This window comes from Ranitomeya variabilis, chromosome 1, assembly GCF_051348905.1.
Source record: "Ranitomeya variabilis isolate aRanVar5 chromosome 1, aRanVar5.hap1, whole genome shotgun sequence".
NCBI lineage: Eukaryota > Metazoa > Chordata > Amphibia > Anura > Dendrobatidae > Ranitomeya > Ranitomeya variabilis.
Window position 1 is genome coordinate 785,378,899 of NC_135232.1, and position 21,849 is coordinate 785,400,747.

General features: G+C 45.3%; 1 protein-coding gene across 2 annotated transcripts in view; it reads left to right on the plus strand.

Moving 5' to 3' along the window:
• The window catches only part of RAB3A (RAB3A, member RAS oncogene family), a 92,809-nt gene that overhangs the window by 1,039 nt on the left and 69,921 nt on the right, over positions 1–21,849 (plus strand). The window contains exon 1 of one of the 2 annotated variants that reach the window (XM_077272843.1): positions 21,355–21,501. The exons of the other annotated variant lie outside the window; for it this stretch is intronic. Within the exon in view, the coding sequence (XP_077128958.1) occupies positions 21,433–21,501 (69 nt within the window). The 5' untranslated portion in view covers positions 21,355–21,432. Of the gene's footprint in view, positions 1–21,354; positions 21,502–21,849 lie in introns of those variants that run through there. 2 annotated transcript variants of the gene reach the window in all.

The window sequence follows — 21,849 nt, forward strand, 5'->3', positions numbered from 1 at the left end:
GGAAATAGTGCAGAATTTTAATTTGCCTGTGCCCCGTTGTCCCTCCTCCTCTGCAGTAAGGATTGTGGAGAGGCCCCGGAGCATCGGATCTGGTCGGACATCCTTCGCTTTTCCACCAAATGAACGTTTGCCTATAAAGGAGCTCTGTCTTTTCTTGGGCTGGAGATGGAAACGCTGCAAATTCAACCACACATATATGGTTATCTCATATGTCTGTAGATATTGATTCCCCCGGGGTAATCGGAAGATATATAGAGCATACCCAGTGCATTTACCTCCATGTACAGTCCTGGGAAATACAGATCATGATGTACAGTATATGTGTGTGTAATATATATATTCCATACATGGCATTTAATGACAGTCCAAACAACATAAAAATGCTGGAGCTATTCCAGGCGCCCAAATGTAAAGCACCGCTGTCCTGCCTATAAATTGGCCATATTACTCTTTAATCGGTAGCCAAGAGCTCTTGACTAACAGGGCTGTCCTCAGAAGCGGGACATGCATGGGTGTTTCGGAAAGCGCTGCAGACGTAAGGTTGAACACGATTCGTGGATGATGGGGCAGGGGGACACTGCTTTATCCCCAATCCGCTGTCCTGACAATGCCACTTTACTGACTTTCCCAGTCCCTGCTTTTTGCACCAGCCTCATTGTATCCAGTCCATTCTAAAATGATTAATTCATCTTTTCCACTTTGGTCGTGTAAGTGGCTTCCTGGTCTGTGGTTAAAGATCCACAGGAGTCTTCTAGCCAGTGGTTATCTAGTAATTATATTACATGTCCATGTCTTGGCAGTCTTATCTTATCCCAGTGAAATGATGCCATAGCTACTTTTGATTTTAAAATACATTTTAATAATAGTGTTGAGCAAACCTGCTCGGATAAGGTGTTATCACTAGTGATGGGCGAGCGTGCTTGGATAAGGTGTTATCACTAGTGATGGGCGAGCGTGCTTGGATAAGGTGTTATCACTAGTGATGGGCGAGCGTGCTTGGATAAGGTGTTATCACTAGTGATGAGCGAGCGTGCTCAGATAAGGTGCTATCGCTAGTGATGAGCGAGCGTGCTCAGATAAGGTGTTATCACTAGTGATGAGCGAGCATGCTCAGATAAGGTGCTATCACTAGTGATTAGCAAGCGTGCTCAGATAACGTGTTATCACTAGTGATGAGCGAGTGCTCGGATAAGGTGTTATCACTAGTGATGAGCGAGCGTGCTCGGATAAGGTGTTATCACTAGTGATGAGCGAGCGTGCTCAGATAAGGTGTTATCACTAGTGATGAGCGAGCGTGCTCAGATAACGTGTTATCACTAGTGATTAGCGAGCGTGCTCGGATAAGGTGTTATCACTAGTGATGAGCGAGCGTGCTCAGATAAGGTGTTATCACTAGTGATGAGCGTGCTCAGATAACGTGCTCAGATAACGTGTTATCACTAGTGATTAGCGAGCGTGCTCGGACAAGGTGTTATCACTAGTGATGAGCGAACGTGCTTGGATAAGGTGTTATCACTAGTGATGAGCGAGCAGGCTCAGATAAGGTGTTATCACTAGTGATGAGCGTGCTCGGATAAGGTGTTATCACTAGTGATGAGAGAGCATGCTCAGATAAGGTGTTATCTAGTTAGTGATGAGCGAGCGTGCTCAGATAACGTGTTATCACTAGTGATTAGCGAGCGTGCTCGCATAAGGTGTTATCACTAGTGATGAGCGAACGTGCTCAGATAACGTGTTATCACTAGTGATTAGCGAGCGTGCTCAGATACGGTGTTATCGCTAGTGATCGAGCGTGCTCAGATAAGGTGTTATCACTAGTGATGAGCGAGCGTGCTCAGATAACGTGTTATCACTAGTGATTAGCGAGCGTGCTCGGATAAGGTGTTATCATTAGTGATTAGCGAGCGTGCTCGGATAAGGTGTTATCACTAGTGATGAGCGAGCGTGCTCAGATAACGTGTTATCACTAGTGATTAGCGAGCGTGCTCGGATGAGGTGTTATCATTAGTGATTAGCGAGCGTGCTCGGATAAGGTGTTATCGCTAGTGATGAGTGAGCGCGCTTGGATAAGGTATTATCTGAGCATGCTCGTGCAATAATAGAATATCTTCGGTGTGCTCGAATACCATTAGTACACGAGCGTGCTCATATAACACCTTATCCGTGGGGCAGCACGGTGGCTCAGTGGTTAGCACTGTAGCCTTGCAGCGCTGGAGTACTGGGTTCAAATCCAACCCAGGACAACATCTGCAACCTGCGTGGGTTTCCTCCCACATTCCAAACACATACTGATAGGGAATTTAGATTTGGCTTTCAGTACCATCTTTATGCCGATGACACACAACTATACACGTCATCCCCTGACCTTACCCCTTCTGTACTACAGAACGCCACTGACTGTCTGTCTGCAGTCTCCAACATCATGTCCGCTCTCTATCTGAAACTCAACCTCTCCAAAACTGAACTTCTTCTGCTCCCACCATTTACTAACCTCCCTAAATCTGACGTTTCCCTCTCCGTGGGTGGCACCATAATAACACCCCGGCAGCAGGCGCGCTGTCTGGGTGTTATGTTTGACTCTGATCTCTCCTTCACATCCCATATACAATGTCTTGCCCGCTCGTGCCCCTTACACCTAAAGAACATATCTAGAATCCGTCCTTTTCTCACCATGGAGACAACAAAAACCCTCACTGTCGCCCTGATCCACTCCCGCCTGGACTACTGTAACGCTCTACTAATTGGCCTCCCCCTTACTCGACTTTCCCCTCTCCAGTCTATCCTTAATGCAGCAGCCAGGGTCGTCCATCTAGCTAATCGTTACTCGGATGCGTCCGCTCTTCGCCAGTCATTACACTGGCTGCCCATTCATTACAGGATACAATTCAAAGTACTTGTTCTCACCCACAAAGCGCTCCACAGTGCGGCACCCCCTTACATCTCCTCCTTTATTTCTGTCTATCGGCCTAGCCGACCGCTGCGCAATGCAAACGACTTTCGACTAACCTCTGCACTTATCTGTACCTCCCACTCCCGACTCCAAGACTTCTCCCGTGCTGCGCCAATCCTCTGGAATGCTCTACCCCAAAATATTAGGACCATCCACAATTTACATAGTTTTAGGCGCTAGCTCAAAACACATTTGTTCAGAGCGGCCTATCACGTTCCCTAATCAAACTAATCAAAGTCATTTTATATTTGTGTGTGTGTGTAGCTTATTCACTATCTCCATCTACCCCCCACCCCCTGAAGATGGCTGGACCATCATTGTAAATACATCATTGTAAATACACACCTGTACTTTGTATCTCCCCCACCTCATTGTAGATTGTAAGCTCTCACGGGCAGGGTCGTCTCATTTTGCTTTATTATTGTATTGTTAACATTGTTACGTATGACTGTTGTGTTTGAAACTGTTAAACTGTAAAGCGCTGCGGAATAGGTTGGCGCTATATAAATAAAGATTATTATTATTGTGAGCCCCATCGGGGAAAGCGATGATAATGTGTGCGCTGCGGAATGTTAGCACTATATAAAAATAAAGATTATTATTATTATCCGAACACGCTCGCTCACTAGTGATAACACCTTATCTGAACGTGCTCACACATGACTAGTGATAACACCTTATCTGAGCGTGCTCACACATGACTAGTGATAACACCTTATCTGAGCGTGCTCACACATGACTAGTGATAACACCTTATCTGAGCGTGCTCACACATGACTAGTGATAACACCTTATCTGAGCGTGCTCACACATGACTAGTGATAACACCTTATCTGAGCGTGCTCACACATGACTAGTGATAACACCTTATCCCAGCACGCTCGCTCATCACTAATGATAACACCTTATCCCAGCACGCTCGCTCATCACTAATGATAACACCTTATCCCAGCACGCTCGCTCATCACCAGTGATAACACCTTATCCGCTCATCACTAGTTATAACACCGTATCCAAGCACGCTCGCTCATCACTAATAATGAACATAATGTAAGGCTTTAATTAGATACTGATATCAGAATGAAGGGACAACAGATACTTTACCCTAGAGGTACGGTGGAAAATGCCACGGTCTCCTCATCCTAGCGATAATGAATGTATACCTGTCATTTCAGGTAACGTTCCAGAATATTTTCTCACCCATAGGAAATAACTATCATATAAAGTAAATGCGTAAGAAAAGGAGAAGCCGCACCGTCACAGTCTAGGGTGCAAATCCAATTGACAACTCAACCAGGTCCACAAGAACACTACCATCTTTGGACACTGCCATATAAAGTAATGATACAGTACTGTGTGTACTAAGGCACAATGTTTTTTTTTTTAAATAGAAGTATTACTTTATTTTTATCTATTAACAAAATGCAAAGTGAATGAACAAAAGATATATCCAAATGAAATCAGTATTTGGTGTGACCATCCTGTGCCTTCAAAATGGCATAATTTCTTCTACATACACTTGCACACAATGTTTGAAGGAACTCACAGGGAGGTAGTTCCAAACATCTTGGAGAACTAACCACAGATCATAGATAAAATACTGCAGGCAGGGAGAGGGGATGAGGAAAGGTCCAGGGTAGGTGCTCCAAATTTCAATCACACCTCAGTGTGGCGTATAAACCATCAGTGGCCTACTATAATATTGCATAATATTGTATTCCAATTTGCTTTTCTACATTAGACATCTGGTTTGTCTTTATCTGAAAGCTACAATTCCCAGAATGCCCTGGCTGAACTAAATAGGACATGCTGTCACTTACAGTAGGACAACAAAAGTAGAAGAGGGTTAGCTGTGCCGTCCTGATCATAATTACCTGACCAACTGAATGAATGACACCCGTTACCTTGTGACAAAAAGAAGAGAGTGGTAGCAAAGTCACCTTAGTTCTATCAGAGCACGATCACTATTGTGGATGAGTGTGATGGATGAAATGTTAGCTGGGAATGTGATGTAAGTCTATAGTTTGGTTTGGGGTCTATTCTATAAGCAGAGATCCCATGATATACCTTGACTTGCTCACAAATTGCCCTGTGAAGAGCTTTCCCACGTTGCCATCTCAGGTAATATCTACTGCACTTTCACTCAAGCTTGGCATGTGTGGTGTAGACATCTCATGGAGCTGGGTGGTGAGGCCATCTAACATACTTCTCCCCAAGCCACCAACAGGACAACATGATTGTGATGACAGATTCCCTTTTGAAGCCTAATGCCCACCTGATTGATCTGATATCGGAATGGCAAGATAAAACCTCCTGCGGATATAGTTTTGGTGATGTAAAGACTTAGTTGTCCTCTGTTAGGTTAGACGGCATCTAAACCTTGTTCTGATGATTCACAATACAACAATCCATCAGATCTGACGAGTTATGGAAGAAAAGACTCCAGATGCCAACTGTTGGTACCAGTATCACTCATAAAAGCTGGAGCTGCCCTTAGCCCTTGAATTGTTCCTATAGTATCATCATACAATCATACATATGATGAGAAAGTTGTAGTGGATGTACCCTCAGCAATCATTGCCTGGTATGAAATTGGATCCGATTTTATGCATTAAAGGGAACCTGTCACCCCCCCCAGGCGTTTGAAACTAAAAGAGCCACACAGCCGTCACTGAAATCTTCTTGGCGCCGCCTCCTCATCGCTGTTTTGAAATGAGCCTGCTCTCTTTTCTCCTGCCTTGGGCAGGCGCAGTGAGCGCTGCCCGTCTGTCCTCATATGCAGTCTAGCTGACTGCGCCTGTGCGGCCGCCGTGCTTGTGAATCCCAGCCCTGCAGTGTCTTCTGATTTATTCATACTACGGGGCTGGGATTCACAGGCAGGGCGGCCGCACAGGCGCAGTCAGCTAGACTGCATAGGAGGACAGAGGATGGGCAGCTCTCACTGCGCCTGCCCAAGGCAGGAGAAAAGAGCGCAGGCGCCGGCTCATTTCAAACCAGCGATCAGGAGGCGGCGCCAAGAAGACTTGGGTGACGGCTGTGTGGCGTCTGCAGCAGGGGGGTAAAGGACTGCCTCCTTGACTGAAGAAAGGTATTTGTGACAAATTACAAAACTGATCATTTCTGCAGTTACAGCACCCAGAACTAAAAGAGCCACCTTGTCAGAATGCAGGATTACTGCTGCACAAGGTGGCTCTTTTAGTTTCAAACGCCTGGGGGGGGTGACAGGTTCCCTTTAAGGAAATGTACGGTAATTTGTCTGCGTATGCACTAAATAGCCAGTTTCAGAAAATGGAGTCTAAGTGCAAAACTGCTCTATCGAGTGTGTTAAATAAGACGTAAACAAACAGCATTGAATTAAAAATGAATCAAACTTTATATCTACATAATACCAATATTGAATTATCGACTGGATCTCTGATTTCTGGGTCTTGTGTGCTAATAACTGGCGCGTCTCAACCTCTTAACCTTTTCCTCCATTGCTCATCTCCCTAAAGATTTCACTTGACTACACTGATTTAATGAACATGATGAATTTTTCCTGCATACAGTCTTGTAAAGTGACTCATTGTAAGCGTGACCAGACGCCAATGACCCTTGAAGAAGCTGGGAGTTGTGGCTCCCTGTGTGTCGGACTCTTTTCTGGAAGTTTCTGTTTTACCCGACATCGTATTTTCACTTGACATTGCAATTGCGGATTGTGGAATATACCACATTGTTTCTTTGCTACATATTTTGTTTTAGTTACTTGTATTATATAAATGCTCATTGTGTGTGTGTATATGTGTATATATATATATACACTGTGTTCCAAATTATTATGCACAAAGAGTTTGAGTGATAAGGTTAGATTTTTTTTGTTTGTCATTTAAACTCATTGATGGTGATGTGTGTCAGGGCTCTTTATATCACTGAAAGCAATTGCAGATACCTGTGTAAATTAGTTTGGCAGGTGTGTCCAAATAAAGGCAAGACTGCTTAAGAAGGCTGTTCCACATTATTAAGCAGACTACATTTTTTGCCAAAATGGGAATGAAAAAGGATGTGTCGGCTGCTGAGAAGCAACAAATTGTGGAGTATTTAGGTCAACATGACTACAATCAACATTGTCAAGACACTTCATCGTGATCATCGCACAATCAAGAAGTATGTAGCTGATTCCCAGCACACACGTGTGCGTGCTGATAAGGAAAAATTGAGGACTCTTTCCAACAGGCAATTGCATAAGGTTAAAAGAGCAGCTTCAGAAATGCCTTGTCATAGCAGCAGACAAGTTTTTGAAGCTGCTGGTGCCTCCAACGTCCCCAGAACAACAAGATGCAGGGTCCTTCAGAGGTTTGCAGCTGTGCGTAAGCCATCCTGTCGACCACCTCTATCCACTGCACACAAGCAGAAACGGCTCCAGTGGGCCAAACGATACATGAAGACTGACTTCCAAACTGTTTTGTTCACCGATGAGTGTCGTGCAACGCTCGATGGTCCAGATGGATGGAGTAGAGGATGGCTGGTTGATGGACACCCCATGAAAACACGGCTAAGGCGCCAACAAGGAGGAGGTGGAGTAATGTTTTGGGCTGGAATCATGGGGAGAGAGATTGTCAGCCCCTTTATGATCCCTGAAGGGGTAAAGATGAACTCCATAATCAATGTGGAGTTTCTTAAACAACACTTCCTGCCATGGTTCAAGAGGAAGAACCGTGCTTCCCGCAGCAAGATTATTTTCATGCATGATAATGCACCGTCTCATGCTGCAAAAAACACATCTGCATCTCTGGCTGCTATGGGCATAAAAGAGGACAAACTTATGGTGTGGCCACCATCTTCCCCTGACCTCAACCCCATTGAGAACCTCTGGAGCATCATCAAAAGGAGTGTCTATGATGGCGAGAGGCAGTTCACATCTAAGCGACAGCTCTGGGAGGGTATTCTGTCCACATGCAAAACAACTGAAGCAGAAACCATCCAAAAACTGACAAATTCAATGGACGAGAGAGTTCAGAAGCTTCTTTCGAACAAGGGGTCCTACATGCAAATGTAACATCACCTAGAATAAAGTTTTCACTTGAAAACTGTTTGATTTCATTTTGTAATAAGCTGATAATGCTTATAACTTCACAATTGACCATTTTTTTGTTCAAAATAATTAAAAAAAAAGGTTGAAAACTCTGCTGTGCATAATAATTTGGAACATGCATTTTGAGTGTTTATTTTTTTTTAAAAAGATACTGTTTTCATAGGCAGTTTGTTCCAAAACATTGCAATTATACTAGAATAGTAGATGACTGAAAAATTACAATGACTGCAATTCAGATAGGTAATTTAGAGAAAATATGAGGAAATATTATTTGCATAATAATTTGGAACACAGTGTTTGTGTGTGTGTGTATATGTGTATATATATGTGTGTATGTATATATATATTTGTACGTGTGTGTGTGTGTATATATGTATAGCGTGTGTGTGTGAATATATATATATATATATATATATATATATATATATATATATATATATATATATATATATATATATATATATATATATATATATATATAATGTGTGTGTGTACACACACCCACGCCGTTCAGGCATTAACCCCTTCACCCCCGGAGCTTTTTCCGTTTTCGTTTTTCGCTCCCCTCCTTCCCAGAGCCATAACTTTTTTATTTTTCCGTCAATTTGGCCATGTGAGGGCTTATTTTTTGCGGGACGAGTTGTACTTTTGAACGACATCATTGGTTTTAGCATGTCGTGTACTAGAAAACAGGAAAAAAATTCCAAGTGCAGTGAAATTGCAAAAAAAGTGCAATCCCACACTTGTTTTTTGCTTGCCTATTTTGCTAGGTTCACTAAATGCTAAAACTGACCTGCGATTATGATTCTCCAGGTCACTACGAGTTCATAGACACCTAACATGACTAGGTTATTTTTCACCTAAGTGGTGAAAAAAAATTCCAAACTTTGCAAAAAACAAAACAAAACAAAATTGCGCCATTTTCCGATACTCGTAGCGTCTCCATTTTTCGTGATCTGGGGTCAGGTGAGGGCTTATTTTTTGCGTGCCGAGCTGGCGTTTTTAATGATAGCATTTTGGTGCAGATACGTTCTTTTGATCGCCCGTTATTGCATTTTAATGCAATGTCGTGGCGACCAAAAAAACGTAAATCTGGCGTTTCGAATTTTTTTCTCATTACGCCATTTAGCGATCAGGTTAATGCTTTTTTTTTATTGATAGATCGGGCGATTCTGAACGCGGCGATACCAAATATGTGTAGGTTGGGTTTTTTTTTAATTGATTTATTTCGATTGGGGCGAAAGGGGGGTGATTTAAACTTTTATATTTTTTTTATTTTTTTCACATTTTTAAAAACTTTTTTTTTTTTACTTTTGCCATGCTTCTATAGCCTCCATGGGAGGCTAGAATCAGGCACAGCCCGATCGGCTCTGCTATGCAGCAGTGATCATAAGATCGCTGCTACACAGCAGATTTGCAGGTGTGCTGTGAGCGCCGACCACAGGGGGGCGCTCACAGCCACCGGCAATCAGTAACCATAGAGGTCTCAAGGACCTCTATGGTTACAATGGAGGAGCATCGCCGACCCCCAATCATGTGACGGGGGTCGGCGATCCGCTCATATCCGGCCGCACGGCCGGATGCGGTAGTTAAATGCCGCTGTCTGCGTTTGACAGCGGCATTTAACTAGTTAATAGGCGCGCGCAGATCGCGATTCTGCTCGCGCCTATTGCGGGCACATGTCAGCTGTTCAAAACAGCTGACATGTCCCGGCTTTGATGTGCGCTCACCGCCGGAGCGCACATCAAAGCGGGGGTCCCGACATGTGACGTACTATACCGTCAGATGTCAGGAAGGGGTTAAAGTCCACTTTTTTCTTCAGTTATTTTTGTGCTGTTTTCCTTTTTTGATTCTATGTTTGGAGGTCACTGGATCGGTGGTTAGGAAAGCTTTGCATGTCATCTGAGGTAACACTGGATGCTGTTCCAATTTTTTCATATATATATTGTTAGGGCTAGCGGAACGCACCTAATGAATGTATATATTTTATTAGGATAGATGCGTTCGCAGCCCGGGGTCCACCGTGCAGGAGAACCTGCTGCTAGCAAATAGCGGAACTAAATGGCGGTGTAAGCTAACTCTGTTACTTCACAGAGCAGCCGTGAACTCAAAGCGCTGCGCCCTGTTAGACTCCACAGAGGCACAGGCTGTCTAAACAAGAGCAGTCAGTGGTCATGCATGCACACGAAACTCCTCGCCGGAGGTGCCAGCATTCTAGGGGCTTATTTCGGCCAGGTCCCTGAATACCCAAGCATACAAACTCCTCGCCGGAGGTGCCAGCATTCTAGGGGCTTATTTCGGCCAGGTCCCTGAACACACAAGCATACAAACTCCTCGCCGGAGGTGCCAGCATTCTAGGGGCTTATTTCAGCGGGGTCCCTGAACACACTCATACAAGACCACACTGGCGCAAAGTACATAAATGAAAGCAATACTAGCGCATGGCCGTGCGGACATGTGGGCCTTAAATAGTTGCAGCACGTACAGGACCTTCCCAGAAGGACCAATGAGAGATTGCCACAGAGCGTGAGCACCTACAGGACCTTAGCTGCAGTGTCTGATCATGTGACCCTCGATCTCCACTGAGAGATCTTACTCTGGGCATGCTCAGAACGAGAAAAGCAGGACTTAGTCCCAGAAGCGTCTGCTCGCTATTGCCCAGCACTGACTTCCATGGCAGAAGCAGGAAAAGCAGCAGTAACTCTTTGCACCGAGTCAGACTGAGCGAGACACTGGGACCGACGTCTCCGCTGAGCAGGCTCCACTGCGGCAGGAGAAGAATGGGAGACCGCAGCGGAGATGGCCCGAGATTCCCCCTGTGCAGAGACGGGAACTCGACCCCTAACATATAATATGTGTGTGTACGGTATATGTATGTATGTATATATATATATATGTATATATATATATATATATATATATATGTGTGTGTGTGTGTGTGTGTGTGTGTGTGTATAAAATATATATATATACAGTGCCTACAAGTAGTATTCAACCCCCTGCAGATTTAGCAGGTTTACACATTTGGAATTAACTTGGCATTGTGACATTTGGACTGTAGATCAGCCTGGAAGTGTGAAATGCACTGCAGCAAAAAAGAATGTTATTTCTTTGTTTATTTTTTTTTTTTAAATTGTGAAAAGTCTTTTCAGAGGGTCATTTATTATTCAACCCCTCAACCCAACAGAATTCTGTTTGGTTCCCCTAAAGCAGGGGTCAGGAACCTTTTTGGCTAAGAGAGCCGTAAACGCCACATATTTTGAAATATAATTCCGCGAGAGCCGTACAATATGTTTAAAGGGCCATTGACAGATCAATCGCTCCAATGTTCACTTAGTACAGCAAGGAATGCTCCTCCCTGCTGTATAAAGCCACAACTGGACTGAAACAATGGTAATTAGCAGTAAAAAAATTAAATAAAAATAGACAGACCAGACACCATATCACCACAGTGACCTATAATACTATCTACAAGGCACAAATACCGCCACACCATGACCAGATGACATATTACCACCACAGTGATCGAATAATATCAAATACAAGGAACAAATACCACAACATCATGACCAGACCACATATTACCACCACATAGTGACTGAATACTACAATACTGATCAATAATAAAAAAAACCCACAATACTATCACCATAAGGGCTTGTTTCCACATGCGAGAAACACGTCCGTGTCTCGCATGTGGGAACCAAGTTCTGGCGTCGGCACATTGGAGCGGAGCTGTGCAGCTCCATGTGTTCCTATGCGGCCGCACACTCCGCTCTGGAGTGCCGACGCCAGAACTTGGTTCCCACATGCGAGACACGGACGTGTTTCTCGCATGTGGAAACAAGCCCTAAGTGCCATTATACACAGGAGATCTGTACTTAGTATGCAGCGTCTGTGTATAGGTAATACAGTGATCACCGGTGACATACACAGGACCTCAGTATATAGTATACAGTGTATAGGTAACACACTGACTCACCAGTGACGTCTCTAAGTGAAGTCCTTCATCTTTCATCCCGCACAGACCGCCATCACTTCATCCAGCCAGGACTCGTCTCTGCAGGAAATAACACAGTTATCACGAGTTCCACTTGCAGAACACATTACTTAATTTTCCCAACTTCTACATTACACCACATGAAGAAGGCGACATAGTGTCAATCTACACAGTAATAGGACCGCCCCGCCATTTAAAACAGTATACTCAAAAAATAAAATAAATACATCCCTGCAGTAATAATATCCCTTAATTAGCCCCTGTGGTAATAATATTCGCCATCCTGGCCCCCGTGTGTCTCATTCCTGGCTCCAGCCATATGTTCTCCCATCCTGCCCTCATGAGTATCCATCCTGCCCCATATGATCTTCCCATCCTGCCCCATCTGTCTCCATCGTATCCATCCTGCCCCATGATCCTGCCCCATCTGTCTCCAATCCTGCCTCCAGTGTCTCCAGTCATGACGCCATGTCTGTCATCCTGCCTCGTGTCTCCAATCATGCCCCGTTTCTCCATTCTGCCCCTGTGTCAAGCATTCTGCCCCTGTGTCCAGCTTTCTGCCCCTGTGTCCAGCTTTCTGCCCCTGTGTCCAGCTTTCTGCCCCTGTGTCCAGCTTTCTGCCCCTGTGTCCAGTTTTCTGCCCCTGTGTCCAGTTTTCTGCTCCTGTGTCCAGCGTTCTGCTCCAAAGTCCAGCGTTCTGCCCCAATGTCCAGCTTTCTGCATCAGTGTCCAGCGTTCTGCCCCAATGTTCAGCGTTCTGCCCCAGTGTCCAGCGTTCTGCCCCCGTGTCCAGCGTTCTGCCCCCGTGTCCAGCGTTCTGCCCCCGTGTCCAGCGTTCTGCCCCCGTGTCCGGCGTTCTGCCCCCGTGTCCGGCGTTCTGCCCCCGTGTCCGGCGTTCTGCCCCCGTGTCCGGCGTTCTGCCCCCGTGTCCGGCGTTCTGCCCCCGTGTCCGGCGTTCTGCCCCAGTGTCCGGCGTTCTGCCCCAGTGTCCGGCGTTCTGCCCCAGTGTCCGGCGTTCTGCCCCAGTGTCCAGCGTTCTGCCCCAGTGTCCAGCGTTCTGCCCCAGTGTCCAGCGTTCTGCCCCAGTGTCCAGCGTTCTGCCCCCCTGTGTCCAGCGTTCTGCCCCCCTGTGTCCAGCGTTCTGCCCCCCTGTGTCCAGCGTTCTGCCCCCCTGTGTCCAGCGTTCTGCCCCCCTGTGTCCAGCGTTCTGCCCCCCTGTGTCCAGCGTTCTGCCCCCCTGTGTCCAGCGTTCTGCCCCCCTGTGTCCAGCGTTCTGCCCCCCTGTGTCCAGCGTTCTGCCCCCCTGTGTCCAGCGTTCTGCCCCCCTGTGTCCAGCGTTCTGCCCCCCTGTGTCCAGCGTTCTGCCCCCCTGTGTCCAGCGTTCTGCCCCCCTGTGTCCAGCGTTCTGCCCCCCTGTGTCCAGCTTTGTGCCCCCCTGTGTCCAGCTTTGTGCCCCCCTGTGTCCAGCTTTCTGCCCTGGCCCCCCCCCCCCCCCCCCCCCGATCGCCGCTCTCAATAAAAAAAAAAAACAAAACAAGTTTTACCTGACCGCGATCCTGCTCTGTCTGGTTATCGGTGGGGGCGGCCATCTTCCTGAGGCCGCGCGTGCGCAGGTGGAGCGCTCTGCTGCCTGGGGCTTCAGGAAAATGGCCGCGGGATGCCGCGCATGCGCAGATGGAGATCGCGGCGGCCATTTTTCTGAAGCCGAGATGCGAACAGGTAAATTCTGCGCCGCCGGCGACCCGCCCCCCGCATTGTGCCGCCCCCCGCATGCGCAGATGGAGATCGCGGCGGCCATTTTTCTGAAGCCGAGATGCGAACAGGTAAATTCTGCGCCCCGGCCCGCCCCCCCCCCCCCGCGAGCCAGATACGGCCATCAAAAGAGCCATATCTGGCTCGCGAGCCATAGGTTCCCGACCCCTGCCCTAAAGTATTAAGAAGTAGTTCAGGCACAAAGAACAATGAGCTTCACATGTTTGGATTAATTAACTCTTTTTCCAGCCTTTTCTGACTATTTAAGACCCTCCCCAAACTTGTGAACAGCACTCATACATGGTCAACATGGGACAGACAAAAGGAGCATTCCAAGGCCATCAGAGACAAGATCGTGGAGGGTCACAAGGCTGGCAAGGGGTACAAAACCCTTTCCAAGGAGTTGGGCCTACCTGTCTCCACTGTTGGGAGCATCATCCGGAAGTGGAAGGCTTATGGAACTACTGTTAGCCTTCCACGGCCTGGACAGCCTTTGAAAGTTTCCTCCCGTGCCGAGGCCAGGCTTGTCCGAAGAGTCAAGGCTAACCCAAGGACAACAAGGAAGGAGCTCCGGGAAGATCTCATGGCAGTGGGGACATTGGTTTCAGTCAATACCATAAGTAACATACTCCACCACAATGGTCTCCGTTCCAGACGAGCCCGTAAGGTACCTTTACTTTCAAAGCGTCATGTCAAGGCTCGTCTACAGTTTGCTCATGATCACTTGGAGGACTCTGAGACTGACTGGTTCAAGGTTCTCTGGTCTGATGAGACCAAGATCGAGATCTTTGGTGCCAACCACACACGCGACGTTTGGAGACTGGATGGCACTGCATACGACCCCAAGAATACCATCCCTACAGTCAAGCATGGTGGTGGCAGCATCATGCTGTGGGGCTGTTTCTCAGCCAAGGGGCCTGGCCATCTGGTCCGCATCCATGGGAAGATGGATAGCACGGCCTACCTGGAAATTTTGGCCAAGAACCTCCGCTCCTCCATCAAGGATCTTAAGATGGGTCGTCATTTCATCTTCCAACAAGACAACGACCCAAAGCACACAGCCAAGAAAACCAAGGCCTGGTTCAAGAGGGAAAAAATCAAGGTGTTGCAGTGGCCTAGTCAGTCTCCTGACCTTAACACAATTGAAAACTTGTGGAAGGAGCTCAAGATTAAAGTCCACATGAGACACCCAAAGAACCTAGATAACTTGGAGAAGATCTGCATGGAGGAGTGGGCCAAGATAACTCCAGAGACCTGTGCCGGCCTGATCAGGTCTTATAAAAGACGATTATTAGCTGTAATTGCAAACAAAGGTTATTCCACAAAATATTAAACCTAGGGGTTGAATAATAATTGACCCACACTTTTATGTTTAAAATTTAACTGAGCAACAAAACTTTTTGGTTTGTAAGATTTATGCATCTGTTAATAAATCCTGCTCTTGTTTGAAGTTTGAAGGCTCTAACTTATTTGCATCTTATTAAACCTGCTAAATCTGCAGGGGGTTGAATACTGTGTATATATATATATATATATATATATATATATATATATATATATATATATATATATATATATATATATATATATATATAATCTCAAAAAAATAAAGGGAACACTAAAATCCCACATCCTAGATATCACTGAATGAAATATTTCAATTGTAAATCTTTATTCATTACATAGTGGAATGTGTTGAGAACAATAAAACCTAAAAATTATCAACGTAAATCACAACTAATATCCCACGGAAGTCTGGAGTTGGAATGATGCTCATAATCAAAGTGGAAAATGAAGTTACAGGCTGATCCAACTTCAGTGGAAATGCCTCAAGACAAGGAAATGATGCTCAGTAGTGTGTGTGGCCTCTACGTGCCTGTATGACCTCCCTATAACGCCTGGGCATATTCCTGATGAGGCGGTGGATAGTCTCCTGAGGGATCTCCTCCCAGACCTAGAATAAAGCATCCGCCAACTCCTGGACAGTCTGTGGTGCAACGTGAAGTTGGTGGATGGTGCGAGACATGATGTCCCAGATGTGTTCAATCGGATTCAGGTCTGGGGAACGGGCGGGCCTGTCCATAGCTTCAATGCATTCATCTCGCAGGAACTGCTGACACACTCCAGCCACATGAGGTCTGGCATTGTCCTGCATTAGGAGGAACCCAAGGTCAACCGCACCAGCATATGGTCTCACAAGGGGTCTGAAGATCTCATCTCGGTAGCTAATGGCAGTCAGGCTACCTCTTGCGAGCACATGGAGGGCTGTGCGGCCCTCCATAGAAATGCCACTCCACCCCATTACTGACCCACTGCCAAACCGGTCATGCTGAAGGATGTTGCAGGCAGCAGATCGCTCTCCACAGTGTCTCCAGACTCTGTCACGTCTGTCACCATGTGCTCAGTGTGAACCCGCTTTCATCTGTGAAGAGCACAGGGCGCCAGTGGCGAATTTACCAATCCTGGTGTTCTGTGGCAAATGCCAAGCGTCCTGCACGGTGTTGGGCTGTGAGCAAAATCCCCATCTGTGGACGTCGGGCACTCAGACCATCCTCATGGAGGCAGTTTCTAACCGTTTGTGCAGACACATGCACATTTGTGGCCTGCTGGAGGTCATTTTACAGGGCTCTGGCAGTGCTCCTCCTGTTCCTCCTTGCCGAAAGGCTGAGGTAGCGGTCCTGCTGCTGGGTTGTTGCCCTCCTATGGCCCCTTCCACGTCTCCTGGTGTACTGGCCTGTGTCCTGGTAGCGCCTCCAGCCTCTGAACACTACGCTGACAGACACAGCAAACCTTGCCACAGCTCGCATTGATGTGCCATCCTGGATGAGCTGCACTACCTGAGCCACTTGTGTGGGTTGTAGAGTCCGTCTCATGCTACCATGAGTGTGAAAGCACAACCAACATTCAAAAGTGACCAAAACATCAGCCAGAAAGCATCGGTACTGAGATGTGGTCTGTGGTCCCCACCTGCAGAACCACTCCTTTGAGTGTGTCTTGATAATTGCCAATAATTTCCATCTGTTGTCTATTCCATTTGCACAACAGCATGTGAAATTGATTGTCAAACAGTGTTGCTTCCTAAGTGGATAGTTTGATTTCACAGAAGTTTGATTTACTTGGAGCTATATTCTGTTGTTTGTGTTCCCTTTATTTTTTTGAGCAGTATATGTATGTGTGTGTATATATATGTATGTATATATATGTGTATATATATATATATATATATATATATATATATATATATATATATCCATTTACTCTACTTTATTAATCATAATTGATGCCTATATTCATGCATCAAACCGCACAAGTATACTAACATCCTATCCGTGGCTAGCTGCCCATTTATTGTGTATATTTATTATTTATTCCATAAGTCACACATTACATCACATAGCACTGTATGTTTTGTGTACAAAATAGAATTCCCTCCCAAAATTGGGACGCTGTGTGAAATGTAACGAAAACGAGAATCCAATGATTTGGAAATCTCATAACCATATTTCTTTTCACAACAGACCATATAGAACACATCAGAAGTTGAAAGTTGTATGTTTTTTGCATTTTCTATTTTATTTGAAAAAAAAAACCAAAAACTCGAAATTGGTGGCAGCAACATATGGCAAAAAAAGTTAAGACAAATGTTATTGGTGCCAATGTAAAACAGCTCGAGAGTCGGTCCTCAACGAAATCACATGACTGTATGAAAAGAGCATGTTAGGAAGGCAGAGTCTCTAAGAAGTAAAGATGGTCGGAGGTTCATCAATCTGTGAACAACTGCATCTGACAACTGTGGAAGAATTTCATAAAAATTTTCTTCAATTTAAAATTGCAAAGACTTTGAATATCCTACCATCTATGATATCTTATCATCAAAAGATTCAGAGATTCTGGAGAAATTCATGTGGACAAGGCTGACGGTCAATTATGAATGTTCATGACCTATGAGCCCTCGGGCGGCTCTGCATTAAAAACAGGCGTGACTAAGTTGCTTCACTGCAGAGGCTCGGGAATATGTACAGAAATCAATCTTTGAACATAGTTCGCCATGCAATCCACAAACGCAAGTTAAAGTTGTATCATGAAAAGAAGCTGCCATGTACAGTTGTGCTCAAAATTTTACATACCCCATTTTTGTCAACTTTTGTGGATGTTATCAGGCCAAAATGACTAGGGTATGTAAACTTTTGATCAGAGTCATTTGGATGTTTTGTTTGTCATTATCATTTAAAAAGAGAAAACACAGTAGTTTGACAATAAATGGCTTCACCCAACCACTAACCATGAGTGGAGAAAAGGTTTTATTATTATTCATATTCTCTGAAAAAAAGGCCAAGAAAGCAAAAATTCTGAAGGGGTATGTAAACTTTTGAGCACAACTTCAGCAACACAATCCAGAAACGCTGCCATCTTCTCTATGCCAAAGCTCATTTAAAAAGGACTGAGGCAAAATGGAAAACTGTTCTGTGGTCAGATGAAGCGAATGTGAAATTCTTTATGGAAGCCATGGATGCTGAAGGACCATCCAGCTTGTTATCAGTGCATAGTCCAAACGCCTGCATCTCTGATAATAAGGGGATACATTAGTGCTTATGGCATGGGTAGATTACACTACATGAAAGGCACTGTCAGTTCTGAGGATTATATATAGGTTTTAGATTAACATATGCTCCCATCCAGGATAATACTAAACCAGAATCTGTATCCATCATAGCAGCATGGCTTCTCAGAAGAACAGTTCTGCTGATGAACTGACCACCTGCAGTCTAGACCTTCCACCAATATAAAACATTTGGCACGTGATGAAACGAACAATCCAGCAAACAAGACCCAGGACTGTTGAGCAGCTAGAATCCTACATCAAATAAGAATGGGACAATGTTCCTCTCCCAAAATAGCAGGTGGTCTCCTCACTTCCAAGATATTTAGACTGTGGTAAAAAGAAAAGGAGATGCTACCCAATAGTAGACATGGTCCTGTCCCAACTTTTTTTAGATATGTTGCTGCCATCAATTTGTAAATTGGTTAATTTACTCAAATTAAATGGAAACATGTCTAATGTTCTCCTAATCTGTGCTCTATGTTCTGCTGCTTAATACAATATGGCTATAAGACATTTCCAAATCATTGCATTCTTGTTTTTTGTACATTTTACACAGTCTGCTTTTTTTTGTTATTGGGGTTATACGTCCTTATTTATTTGTCATTCTATAGTCGCACCTTTCATCACATAGCGGTTAGTGAATCTGCTTTTATCTATCTCATGGCATCTAAGGATTCCTCCCTTGGCACAATACCTATCACATGTGCTGTTACTATTGGCCGCCCTGATGCACAATACCTCTTACATGTGCTGTTACTATTGGCCGCCCTGATGCACAATACCTCTTACATGTGCTGTTACTATTGGCCGCCCTGATGCACATACCTCTTACATGTGCTGTTACTATTGGCCGCCCTGATGCACATACCTCTTACATGTGCTGTTACTATTGGCCGCCCTGATGCACATACCTCTTACATGTGCTGTTACTATTGGCCGCCCTGATGCACATACCTCTTACATGTGCTGTTACTATTGGCCGCCCTGATGCACAATACCTCTTACATGTGCTGTTACTATTGGCCGCCCTGATGCACAATACCTCTTACATGTGCTGTTACTATTGGCCGCCCTGATGCACATACCTTTTACATATGCTGTTACTATTGGCCGCCCTGATGCACATACCTCTTATATGTGCTGTTACTATTGGCTGCCCTGATGCACATACCTCTTACATGTGCTGTTACTATTGGCCGCCCTGATGCACATACCTCTTATATGTGCTGTTACTATTGGCTGCCCTGATGCACATACCTCTTACATGTGCTGTTACTATTGGCCGCCATGATGCACATACCTCTTACATGTGCTGTTACTATTGGCCGCCCTGATGCACATACCTCTTACATGTGCTGTTACTATTGGCCGCCCTGATGCACATACCTCTTATATGTGCTGTTACTATTGGCCGCCCTGATGCACATACCTCTTACATGTGCTGTTACTATTGGCTGCCCTGATGCACATACCTATTACATGTGCTGTTACTATTGGCCGCCCTGATGCACATACCTCTTACATGTGCTGTTACTATTGGCCGCCCTGATGCACATACCTTTTACATATGCTGTTACTATTGGCCGCCCTGATGCACATACCTCTTATATGTGCTGTTACTATTGGCCGCCCTGATGCACATACCTATTACATGTGCTGTTACTATTGGCCGCCCTGATGCACATACCTTTTACATATGCTGTTACTATTGGCCGCCCTGATGCACATACCTCTTATATGTGCTGTTACTATTGGCTGCCCTGATGCACATACCTCTTACATGTGCTGTTACTATTGGCCGCCCTGATGCACATACCTCTTATATGTGCTGTTACTATTGGCCGCCCTGATGCACATACCTCTTATATGTGCTGTTACTATTGGCTGCCCTGATGCACATACCTCTTACATGTGCTGTTACTATTGGCCGCCCTGATGCACATACCTCTTATATGTGCTGTTACTATTGGCTGCCCTGATGCACATACCTATTACATGTGCTGTTACTATTGGCCGCCCTGATGCACATACCTCTTACATGTGCTGTTACTATTGGCCGCCCTGATGCACATACCTTTTACATATGCTGTTACTATTGGCCGCCCTGATGCACATACCTATTACATGTGCTGTTACTATTGGCCGCCCTGATGCACATACCTCTTACATGTGCTGTTACTATTGGCCGCCCTGATGCACATACCTCTTACATGTGCTGTTACTATTGGCCGCCCTGATGCACATACCTCTTATATGTGCTGTTACTATTGGCCGCCCTGATGCACATACCTTTTACATATGCTGTTACTATTGGCCGCCCTGATGCACATACCTATTACATGTGCTGTTACTATTGGCCGCCCTGATGCACATACCTCTTATATGTGCTGTTACTATTGGCCGCCCTGATGCACATACCTATTACATGTGCTGTTACTATTGGCCGCCCTGATGCACATACCTATTACATGTGCTGTTACTATTGGCCGCCCTGATGCACATACCTCTTACATGTGCTGTTACTATTGGCCGCCCTGATGCACATACCTCTTATATGTGCTGTTACTATTGGCCGCCCTGATGCACATACCTCTTACATGTGCTGTTACTATTGGCTGCCCTGATGCACATACCTCTTACATGTGCTGTTACTATTGGCTGCCCTGATGCACATACCTCTTATATGTGCTGTTACTATTGGCCGCCCTGATGCACATACCTCTTATATGTGCTGTTACTATTGGCCGCCCTGATGCACATACCTCTTATATGTGCTGTTACTATTGGCTGCCCTGATGCACATACCTCTTACATGTGCTGTTACTATTGGCCGCCCTGATGCACATACCTCTTATATGTGCTGTTACTATTGGCTGCCCTGATGCACATACCTCTTACATGTGCTGTTACTATTGGCCGCCCTGACGCACCTTTCCCATTGGTTCCCGCCATCACCCCATGTGATTTCAAACATTACTGGCCTCTGCATCTCAGCAACTGTAGCACTGATCATTCGTTGGTGCTGATGTACTACACCCAAACAGACACTTTTTGAAATGTCCATCGCCTCCAGGATTATGCACCAGTTGCGGACTTTCATTACTAATATGCGCCTCCTTTGTGGGGTGAGCCTAACCTTCTATTGTCTAATGCAACATTAAGGCTATCTAGACTAGTTCTAATCTTTCTGATTGCATTAACTACTTTATACTTCGTATAAACCTAATGGTCTGCTTATATAGGTCCTAAATCCTAATGTTACTATAAAAGTGATAGCTGTTTTGTGTTAATTCAATATTCCAGTGCTGAGAACCAAGGGAGGACATATCATTAGTGCAATCAGTGCAGCTGCACAGGGGCCCAAGAGGTAAAGGGGCCCATTTCCACCTTCAAAGCAGGTGAAATTTAGTATTATGATGAGCAATTAGAGGGCCCATATATTGTTCTTGCGGGGTGGCCCTTTTCAGTGTGTG